Source organism: Agelaius phoeniceus, chromosome 1 (assembly GCF_051311805.1).
Source record: "Agelaius phoeniceus isolate bAgePho1 chromosome 1, bAgePho1.hap1, whole genome shotgun sequence".
In the NCBI taxonomy this organism is placed as follows: domain Eukaryota; kingdom Metazoa; phylum Chordata; class Aves; order Passeriformes; family Icteridae; genus Agelaius; species Agelaius phoeniceus.
In genome coordinates this window covers 20,493,097-20,504,804 of record NC_135265.1, presented here as the reverse complement: position 1 = coordinate 20,504,804, position 11,708 = coordinate 20,493,097, and the positions used below count along the sequence as shown (strand labels likewise).

The 11,708-nt window shown below is 41.4% G+C and overlaps 1 protein-coding gene across 4 annotated transcripts in view; it reads left to right on the top strand.

The window, feature by feature from the left end:
* Positions 1 to 330: 330 nt before the first annotated feature.
* Positions 331 to 11,708, top strand: part of CACNB2 (calcium voltage-gated channel auxiliary subunit beta 2) — a 248,464-nt gene continuing 237,086 nt past the window's right edge. For 2 of the 4 annotated variants that reach the window (XM_077174247.1, XM_054654454.2), the window contains exons 1-2: positions 331 to 550; positions 11,041 to 11,133. In XM_077174247.1, coding sequence (XP_077030362.1) covers positions 449 to 550; positions 11,041 to 11,133 — 195 coding nt within the window. In that variant the 5' untranslated portion in view covers positions 331 to 448. The remainder of the gene's footprint in view (positions 551 to 11,040; positions 11,134 to 11,708) is intronic. The other 2 variants (XM_054654462.2, XM_054654455.2) reach the window with 2 other exon arrangements.

Sequence of the window (11,708 nt, the reverse complement as noted above, 5' to 3'; positions counted from 1 at the left end):
CTCGGCCGCGTTCGGGCTGGGCCGGATGGCGCTGGGCGCGGATCCCGGCGCAGATCCCGGCGTGGATGGCGATGGCGGTGCCGGTGCCGCCCCCGCCCGGCGCTGCCGGAGGGAGATGCTCGCTGTCACTTTCCCTCTTCCCCACGCACCGCCCCCTGCCCTCCCCCGCGCCCGCCGCCGGCGCTGCCCCGTCCCCGGCGCCGAGCGCTCCCCGCCGGCAGCAGGCAGGGCAGGGCAGGGCGGAGCGGAGCGGAGCAGAACAGAACAGAGCGGAGCCGGGCTGGGTAGGGCAGGGCCGCCCGCCCGCTCCTCGGCATGGCCGGGCGCTGAGCGGCGCCCGCCGCCCCGGCTCGGCTCGGCTCGGCTCGGCTCGGCTCGGCTCGGCTTGGCTTAGCACGGCACTGTCCCGCCGAGAGGCTCGGCGCCCAGCCACCCGCTCCCCTCGCCAATGGTCCAGAGCGACATGTCGAAATCGCCTCCCAGCCCGGCGCAGGAGGTGCAGATGGAGCTGCTGGACAACCCCCTGCCCGCGGCGGCGGCGGCAGCGCAGGTACCGCGGGCTCGGCCGGGGCTGCGGCGGCGGCGGGGCGGGGGCGCGGGGCAGCGCGGCGGGGCCCCGGAGCTGCCCGTCCTTCAACTTTGGCCACCGCCGTCTGAAAAGTTTGACAGCTCCCCTAAGACGCCCGAAACCCCCCTGTCTTCGCCCCCACCCTCAAATGCCATTTAATTAACATAGATGGGATGCTCTGTGCCGTAGAAGCATCGTAAGTCAAAAGAACCTTGCGATTATTTGGAGGATGAATATGTAAGAATACGTTGCTATCAAGCTGATCTGCCGCACATGTATTACTCGCAGGGTACGGCTATTTTTCCCTGCTCCAGTAACCTGTTGTATCGTACCTGATGCTTCCCACGCCCGGCTGAAACCTCCCTCGTCTGTTCCAGGGGCTGGTGACAGTCTGTAGGTGAGGGAAGGCGATTCACGCCAGTTGTTCAGCAGGAATTTTGGGGAGGCTGAAGGTGTTGGACATGCTGCAGATTTAAGCGGCTCGATTTTCATGCAGAAGGTGGTTGTACAGTCGTCTCAGAAATTTTAAGAACTCAGTTCATGTGAAGTGTTCGGGTGGATGGGTGATGAGAAGAAGGCAGGCTAAGGCATACTTAGAAAAGACTTAATATTTTGAAAGGTTGTTTCTGTTTGATGTATGAATGTTGCTTAGGATCTCCAAGTTTGCAATAGTTGGCTACAAAGACTTCAGAGTGCTGTTTTTGAACCCAGTAAAAGGGTGGTAAAATCTGATTGTGTGCATTTCAGATTACAAACGTGCATGATCTTGTTAGGACAGAGGTTTTTTTCCTTTTGGGGTGCAGTTTTTACTGTTGCTGCCAAAGCTGTCTCTGATGCTTTGAGAAGGTAGACCAGCTCCATCCCAAAAGTGCTTGATTGACAGAAAAAAATGCTGTCAGTCTGTCAACAGTCTTGGTGATTGATCTTTACTAACTCAGGCCCGGTGACAGCAGAGCAAAATCCATGCACTGAAGCTGAGACTAGGTTAAACTAAAAAAGAGAAAGTGTCTCTTTGGATGTCAGTAGCCTCCAAGCACAGAACAGACGTTTCAGTAAGGCCATATGCTTTGCCAGCTTCTCCAGAAACAGTGGCAATGGAGCTAATTTCTGACCTACAAATCCTCCCCTTTTTACATCTTTTCAGCCCTAAGCATAGATTCAGCAACTGTCAAATCATATGGTACCTCTCTGCTGTGGACAAATGTCAAATACTGATCATAAAATTGATTTCTCAACCCTCCTTTTTACTAGGGTTAAAGAACCTCTGTTTAGAGAGGAAGAATAGTTTGCTAACACCCACATTATTTATGTTTCAGGTAATGCATTTATGTTCTGTTTTATAAAACAGGTTTCTGAACATTCACAGCCAAAAAGATTCACTTTTTAAGACAGTGATAATGTACCTTTTTGGTTCGGGGTTGTTTTTCAGTTTTTGGAATCAAAGTCATTAGGCAGAACAAGAATCATCTTCTCTATATACTTGTTTTAGTCATACATAAGCCTTAGTAGAGAGGAAATAAGGTTATGGAAACAAAAGAGCCCTTTGTCTGAATAATACTGCAGGTTAATTCATTAGCAAGCACTGCATTTAGAGACAATTATTTTGATTTGAATTTCTGTTCCATAAACATTTAAAACAGCCCAATATTGTAAAAATATGCTGCTTTAGAACACACTCCCAGTGAGAAGGAGAGGCTTAATGAGGACATAGGAATCATCAAGTAGTTTGCCTACAGGTACTTCAGTTATTTGTACCACTGTCTTTTTCTCTAAAGTAGTTGAATATCAATCCTAGAAACATTTCTGCCAAATAATCTGTCAGGAAAAAAAAAGCCCAAACCAATATGTGAGCTTATGGTGTGATGCCACTCCTAAAAGTGCTCACTCTGAAGTGCTTCTTCTGGGAATTATGATTTAAGGAAATATTACTGAAGAGCCTTTGTAGAGTTGTACCAAGTCACAACAATTCTCTTGTCCAAGAATTTTACTCTTGCAAAGCTGAGATTTCTTTTAAACTATCTTAACATCATGGTCAATATTTTGGATAGTGCCTGTCCATCCATTTTGGCCAAACTTGTCACCATGGGGCAGAGGAGTGAAATGTAGTTAACACTCTAGAAATAGTTCACTTAAAAGGCAGTTAAATATGTGAAACATTCCTAGATAACATCTGTGTAAAATCTATTTCTTATTTTCATAATGCATTTTCCTAACAAGATCTGCAAGCAAAAAAAATTCTCTTTGAGTGTTGATCATGACAGTTATATTGTATTTTTCCAGGGAAGTTCTTTGCAACTGGGACAAGATATTGGTGTTTTTTTTCTGTATTACTGAAAATTCTGTGGCTTTGAGGTCCATATGACTGTAAAAATACAGTTCTAGTTCTAGTTCAATGTGATCTTAGTCCCAGATGGATCTTGGTCTTAGATGGAGTTGCAGTAGAGTTTTGGATGTCCAGTTTTATCCAGACAAGTCTGCATGCTGACAGATACACTGTGGACTTACTCACAATGTCCAGGTACATGTCAGTGCAAAGTGGTGGTTTTAGGTGTGGCCCTTTGGTGATGAAATCAGCATTAGGTTTTCTGAAAGAAAAGAAGCCAACTGTTCAAATGTATCAGTGTTTGGTGATCAGTTTTTTGGTGTATTTTTTTTTTTACATCAACCCCAGTCTTCTCTCTACTTCTTTATTTAAAAAACCCTTTTTTTTTAGGAATCTGAATTAGTAGAATATTAATTTTAATAATTTAATTAACCCAGGTACTATTATGATTTGTTTATAATATAACATAGCACATTCATGCCTTTCATGGTAACTCTTAGCCTCTCTTCTTTTTTCCCCTTGCTCCCATGTAATTTTCTTATGATCCTTCTTCAAAGTCTCGCAGTCCTCAAAAATCATTAGATTCAATTTCTGTTGCTGTTTTCTCATCAGAAAGCTTCCTGTGCTGTGCGTTAGGGACAGTCTTAGCAAATCAGATGAGTAAATTACACAAAGACATTTCAAAGAAAACATAATGAAACCTTCTATCAAGCAACTACAGACTACCTTGTGGAGGGATGAATCTTACACTGGATGAATTCTTCCCTATTCCTCATTATTATTTTCCTCCTGTTCTTTTTTTGCCTGCTTATGCATCATCTGTCAGTGCACGTCCTAACAACCTGACACATTTTATGTGAAAACAATTCTCTTCTCGATTGTTTTCTTCAGTTCTTTCACCTGCATTTAAATTTCCTCCACTACATGGTACTGCTAAATGCTTCTGCCTTCCAAGTCGAAAGGTTTCATCATCCCTGGAGTGCTTGGCTTGTTTTTCAGGTTGCATTGCAGAAGGTAAACTGAATGCATGAGTCCAGGGGACAGGCTTGTTCAGTTTTCCTTCTGTATCAACTGTGATTGATGTTAAGGTGAATTTTAGAGTGATGTGCATGTGGTGACTCCAGAAAATCAGCTTAGTTACAGGCCCTTACACTGGCTGTTGTCCTTCCTGAATCTCCAGCTACCTTCTCAGTTGTATAGCACTGTCCCTTCACTGCCATTGTGGTAATGAGGAATGGAATAATATCCAGAGATTTATTCTCAGCAGATTAATCACACTGCCCTCTGCTGCTTTCAGCTGAGTTGATTTATCCCAGTTCATACCGTGTTTACCTGTTCCTCAAACAAACATTTTGCAGCCGTGTATTTCCCAGTACTGACTTGCAAGAATACTTTGTAAGCCCTAAACAAACAAAATGGATATCCCTTTGCTTACTTAAATAATAACGATACCCATTTGTTATAGAGGTGTGGAAGGTTTTACTCTCTTCTGGCAGCATCCCTAGAAGCCAGATCCAATGTGGCAGCAATTCAGTGGAGGATATACAAACAAAGGAAGAAGAGATAAAATCCAATTCCATTCCTTGGACTTCCTCATGGCCCTCAGCAAGAGGTAGTGTTTTCTGTCCTGAAGTGGCAGTCTCCTTTCGGTGTTGTATTCCTTACTGACAAAAATAAATTTTAATAGTCCTTCACTGCAGAAAGCCCTTCAGGTTTCAGCTATTACTTTTCTGATAATTCTCTCTTCTTTGGGGTTTTTTTGCATTATCCTGTACTCAAGCAATAAAAGGTGATTTTGCATACTCATCTCTTCCAGAGATATTTTCCATTTGGGTACCACACATTATCAGCTAAATGGGATGTAATAGTTGTTCTTTACATTATCCTAGAGTGTAAATTCACTCTGAAACAGTTCAGCAGTTTCAGTTCTAACTTATTTATCTTCTAGAGGCAATCTCTGGTTTTGTCTGTTTTGCCTCTACGGATGGAAAGTTTCTGTGCTATTACAAGGCTGGCTTCTCTGGAGTCTCAGTTACTTTTCTTCTGCTATTTTTACTCAGGTCTTTACAGTGCTGCAATAGAAGAGTTTAAAAATCAAGGAACCAAACTTGCCTTCCCCACCCTCCAAGGGGTTGTCTTGGTCTCTGTCCTCAGGGTAGCAAACCCTTAGCAGAGGGAAACTGTCTCATAGCTGGCTGTGGGTGCCTGCAGGCATCCTTCTGTCACAGAGTCAGATCTCTTTCTGTTTGCTTGTGCAAGTGAAATGCAGAAACCCGTGGAGAGCAGGTGGGGAGGCACAGGCACGTGGCCTCCAGCTGTAGTTGCCAGTTCTAAAAGGCTGCAGGAGGCCCAGTGGGGTTTGGGCATCAGCACCTTCCGCTGCTGTGTGCTCCTGTTTTGCTGAGGAGGGAGCTGACATCTTCATCTCTGGTATTACAAGTATATGTGCAGCAGGTTTGCTCTGAGGTGGGTTTCCAAGCCACTGGGGATGAGGAGAGCCAGCCAAGTTCCCAGCTTCTTGTCTGGCAGGTGGAAACTGCCAGATGACCTGGTCTGAGGCCAAAGTGAGAGCCCTGGGAGATGGCTCACAAGTGTAGGAACTGGCAAGAACAGGGCTGTTTCTAGATGCAGTGTTGGCAAGGCTTTATCACAGGCCAGCAGAAAAGAGCATCTAAGATTTAACCATTGCAGATTGCTCAGCAGAAATTAGTTTTATTTTAATGATGAAGAAGAAGCATCTGTCAAATACTTATTTTTGTATTATATTTGCAAGTTTTGAGAAGTGAATTATTTGTGGAGGTTTGGGGGTTTTGTTTGTTTGTTTGGAAGGATTTTTGTTTTGGTGTAGTGTAGGAATTTATAAAATGACTGTGAAATGGACTTTGCAGGCTATCCCTGTAGCTTGCATGAACTTGACTGTATTGGATATTCTCAATCTGATAGGATTCCTGAGGGCAAGTCCTGTCTTTCCTGAGTTTTGTCCCTTTGCAAAAGTTGTTTGGAGATATCCAGGTTTTGAGACCTAAGCTGAGGATTCTTTTCTGCGATGGGGACCTGAGTTTTGTGCTGCTCAGGCTGAAGGTGTGTCACAGGGCAGGGTGCTGTCACAGGGCTGTGCTGATGGTGACCACAGAGGTGACACAAAGCCCTGCTCCTGAGGTGGAGGCAAGCCAGGATATATTGCTGTACCCTACCTTGCCCTTGTTCCTGTCATGGAAAGGAGCTGTGCATTAGTGAGGAACACATCACCAAGGTCTGTGCACATCTTCCAGCCCTTGGCTGTGTGGTCGGGAAGCTGACCTCTACTCCTTTATGAGATTGGTATGATTTGTGGTGACAAAATCAGAAATATTAATGTCTTTTTCTGTTAAGTGAGAGTGTGGGGGTTGCAGCTATGCAGCTGATATTGGAAGGTTTAATTTCTGAGTAGTGGTAAGCCTGGCTAGTGGCCAGAAAGGACCCAGGGGGTCTGACCTACGGGAGCATTTGTTTCCTTGGTGTAAGGAATTGCTTAAAGAGGCAGTGGCTGTTCTTTTAAGGACAGGATGGAGCTAGATGCATATATTCTGCACTGTCCTGACATGCTGTGTATGGAACATATGCATATTTAAATACTTTTTAAGCTTTTGCATGGGAAGGAAAAATACTTGGTGCATATTTGCATTTCTGACCTTCTAGCAATTCCCTAATCCTTCAGGGGAGTCACTTTTTACCTTTTTAAGTGTTCTTTTGATTTTTTTTCATTGGTCCCTTGTTCATCTGAGATGATTTAAGGTTCAGTGTAGCTCTGAAATTTTGTTTTCTGGTTTTGTTTTCTCCAATTTATTTCTTCCATCTTTGTTTAAGCACCTGACTTGGTCTCAGTGATTCTACTGCCTAAATAATCTGTACTCTTCCTTCATGAGACCAGTTTTTAAGGGTTTACCTCTGCCACCTGCCATCAGCCTCAATGGCTGGTGCTGTTTTCCCTATGATAAATAGTTGAGGTTCAGACTCATCCTTTGCATGGTCCTCACCACTGCTTTGCTATGAAATGCCATTAGAGTGGTTACTGGTGAAGGGCATTTTAAGACTCCCACTGAGGACCCTGGTTGTAGGTAGTTGGTAATTGTAAATGTTTTACATTTCCTCTTGCAGATGATAGTATTTTGCCTACAGGCATAAACGATGCCTTCTGCTTGTCATGTGTGCTACAGGATTAAATGTTATGTATTTTATGTGTTGAGACAGAACCTCATTAAAATTAAAGGGTTTCACTGAGCAGCATTGATCTCATCTGTTTACAATAACAAGTACTTATACATAAAACTGTTAATTATCAGGAAACTGCAGTGTATGCCTTTAGTACTTCATATGATTCCCATATTTCACTTGGTGACATGGGTTGAATAACAGTTGCACAATCAGAGCTTCTAATCAGAGTTGGAAAGCGGAGTCTTTCTTTGCTTTGTTAAGTCTTGATTGATGAAATGGTTTTTACAAAACTACTTTGGTTTGGTTTTAGTTTTTTTGGTAAGGTTTCACGTTGTTTTTCTGGTATTTTATGAAGCTTTAGAACATAAATGTGTGTGTTTTATTTCTCCTCTTTGAAAACTCGGCCAATTTTAAAGGAATTTCACACTTCTGACTAATAAATGAAGCTACACTTTTGAACTTGTAAACACATGTATACATAACTTTGTGTTTGAGTAAGATGCTCTGCTAAAACCCAGTGAGAATGTTACTGTCAGCAAACTGTTTTTATGACCAGGCTTGGTCGCAGGGCTGGAGTCAGTTGTGAGCAGATCAGCTGGGACAGATGATGGTGCCAGCCCTGCCCTGCTGGCTTTGAGGCTGCCACCCCTGGGCCCTGCAGGCTGGGCTGCTGAGGTGTTTGGGCTCCAGTGGTTGTTCTGTTAGGGGCAGCTGCCACACAGGTTAGCAATGACTGCCCTGTGTTGCTGCTTTTACTGGCCAATGTCCTCGTGTCGTGATTCAGCCCTTTATTTTTAGCTGCCTAATTGCAGCCAAATGCTGCACAGAACACAGATAAGGGAATGTATTTTAACATGAAAATCACAGTAATGTATTGGGCAAAAATAGTCTCTTTTTTTTTTTTTTCCCCTGAGAATTGAAAGTAACTGAGATCATTACGTATTTTATTTATTCATTTATTTATTTACTAAGGCCTCGTTCTCACATTAAGATCTTTTGGAAAAAAATACACATGAAGAAGCAAAAAATAATGATCAATACTCAGGATGAGTATTCAAGCTTCTCCACATGGCAGAGATAATTAATAATTTTTAATAATATATAAGATTGTTTTGATTATGGAAGGCTAACCTCATCTTCAGAAGAAAGTTTCAGGCATTTCTTACTGTGGGAATAAGCTTGAACGGCGTAGAAAACAAATGTAGTTCCCAGTTAGCATCCTTTAAAATAATGAAAAGAGTCATCAAATCCCAGTTTTCCCACATACAAAAGTTGTCCCCCATTCTTCTGACTGAAAACTGCTCTGTACAAAGAGGCAGATGTAAAACTGACTCTGCCTAAAATCTGCAGCCACAGCCTGCCATCATGTCAACAGGTTTTTTGTGTTTAAAGTTAGTGTGTGGCTCATGCTTCTGAAGAGTTTTCACTTACAGAACAGTAGAACAAAAATATGCATGTTGCTGTGCACAAGAAAAAACTCCTCAAACTGAAAAATCAAGGTGAGTTTTAGCCTGAGCTGCATTTGCTGTGATGTTGCCAGAAATAAATGCTTTTAGTCATTGCAACACAGATATAAGGCAGGCTTCTCTGTTCTTGTAACATATTCTTTTTCTTTTTCTGCTCTTATTTGTTTTATCTTCATCACTCTAGAATCAGTCCCTCTTTTGCCTCTCATAATTTTTTCGTGTTAGCAAACTGAGCACCGTGATACTTTAAATAAAATAAATATTGTAGAAACTGGAGACAAATTCAAAATGTGTGACTATGAGGAAGAATATTTGTACATGTTTTTAATTATCTCCTTGGGAATTACACAATATTATAGTGTACTGTACACCGTAAATGAAATTGCCTAGATAGTGTGGTCTTCATGTAGGTGCTTTATATTCTTGAGCTCCTTTGTGAATGTTAGAAATTGTTTAGTTTTTCATAAGTGTATTTCTATATTCTTCCACAAAACCTGTAGGAAAGGAATTCAGAATATTTGTGTGTAACCCTAGGCAATTAACTCAATGGGAACCATTCAGAACAGGTAAATTTTGATTTAAAGATGTTGTTATATTTGAAGAATACTGCTGTCAGAGATACTTTTTATGTATTTTAGGTACTTTGATATTATATTAGGTGGAATATTATATTAATTGTGTTATACTAGATGGAAAAAAATGGTTCTGGTAGAACTGTCTATTATAACTGGAAAATATTTTTAATAATTTGCCTGTAACAGTGGTTCCAATCTACTAATTACTCTTTTTGATCTAGAAAGACCTTTTTATTACCAGCAAGTTCTCCAGTTATAAAAGATTCCTTTTAGAAATGCAACCATGTAAAACTATTCCTGATTGAAATTTAATTTTATATTTTGAGACCTGCTGGGTTACAGTTTTAGACTCATCAGAAAGTCCTATTTTCACCCCCATAATCTTCAACATGCTGATTTTTGTATAGTTCAACCCTAACCAGCATGCATAGAATCAATTTGGGTACCTTTCAGAAATTTCTTACATGGCTGTTTTGCAGTTTTGAAAAAGTCATATGAGCTTGGCAAAATGTCTTTCCCATGAATCTGTTTTTTGGGGGATACAACATTGCTTTTGTTGTAGTTCACTGTTAGGTTAGTGAGATAACAGATACTGTTTTTGCTGAGAGTGAGTGTCTGGCTGACAGAACTGCTGTTCCTTGAGTCATCCTTCCTAAAAGATTGATGCATTAGATTTCATCTGGTGCTCCAAACTCACCCAGAATCAACACAGCTGATTGATCAACACAGTTTGAGATTTTTCTCTTGCATCTGGTGGGGGCAAGTTACCTGGATTTGTCAAATGATCTGAAGTTAGTAATGGCTATCTGTAGTCCTCCTCAGATAGTCTTAAACTGCAGAATATTTAATCACACTTATGGGTTACTGCTAAGAACAGCATTCACATTTTGAAGATACGATATTAAAAATCTGCCAGTATGAGATTTTAAGTGTTTCAGCCTGCACTGGAGCCCACTCTTCCCCACCATGAGAACCAGTAAGCTCAGGCCCAAAGCTCTGAAGGTTGCACAGCCCAGAGGTGGTGCCATGGCAGAGTTTACAGTCTACACAGTTTGCACTCACACAGAAATAAGTGGTTTCGAATTACATAGTTTTGAACTATTTCTTTTTTTCCCCTTGTAATTTAATGAAAAAATATTTATTGATGACCCATGTTTAATGCACAGAACAAATGACTTTTTGTGGACACATGGATGCATTTGCTTTGTTTCTAAACCATGATTTTCTGTATTTCTAAACAATAGTTTTAAAGTTTTGTTTTAGCCAGCCATAGCTTTCTCCTCATGTCTCTTTAAATTCCTAGTAGATAAAAGTAGATAAAAGATGCCTTCCTTTTTACTAGCATATTACCCCTTTCCCAGTTACACATATAGTCATTTTTTATTGTTATACTGCTTTTACTTTCTTGAACTTATAGTAAAAAAATTATTATTGTAAAATCTCTCTGAGTTGTAAGATTGTATCAACAAGTTGTTTGTCACTTCTTGCTTCTTTCATGTTCCCTCAGCTGACTTGGCTCATTGCTGTGATGTACTGGAGGCTGCTCCAGTACCTCCTTTCCTGCCTTGTTTATTTAAACTAGCTGCACAACAAACTGTACTCTTTAATCACTGTGACTTAGGTAAATAGTGCCACATCTATGTGAGTCTATAAATGTGTTTCTGAACCCAAATGTGAAAAAAGCCCAACAACAGCAAAACATTTAGGACTCAATTGACCAAGCCTGGTGAGCATTTGCACACATATATCCCATCAGTTACTTACTGAGTATGTGCTTATTGATTGACACAAAGCTGATAATCTGAATCCCTGATAGCTTGGGAGACACCGGAAGCTTTCTGTGCAACACAAACTAATGCTGCAATGCTGTTTCTCTAATCTGTATTTTTTGTTGTTTTTTTTCCTTTCAAACAGTCTTACGGTAAAGGAGCAAGAAGAAAGAACCGATTTAAAGGCTCAGATGGGAGTACATCTTCTGACACTACCTCCAACAGCTTTGTACGCCAGGTATGGGCTTTCAGCTTCTGCAAGAGTGGATGGCTTGCTGGTATAATTGTTCAAAATATAATTTTTAATTTATTTTTTGTAAGTTGTCAACTCAGAGTGATGCTGTAGTCTGAGAAATAGCAGAAGTCTCTTCTGGCACAATGAAAAATATTTGGTTGCTATTGTTTTGATCTTGGCATAAAAATACTTTTTCATTTCTCATTCCTTTCCATGTATAGTAGTTACCCTTATTTTTGTTACTCTAATTCTGTCAGGTGATTAGAACTGGAGGAAGAGGCAGAGTCTGATGGAAGTGCCTAAAGTGGCAACATTTGGAAGAAAGAATCAAAACCCTACCAATCTTCAGGGTTTTCCTGCTTAAAATAATGCTGCATGAGGCAGTGTTAACCTAGATGCTTTCCTCCCTCATCCCAGTGTTATTTTAAGGCATGGGTTGGAGGGGAAATCCTTGGCAGCATTTGTCCCCATTGTACTGATGCTGGAAGGAGCCAGTAGAAGATGGGGCAGTGGTGTGTGCTTCCCTGTCCCAGTGTCTGTGTGTCTGCTTCAAAGGGAGAGATCCTGGTGGAACCCAT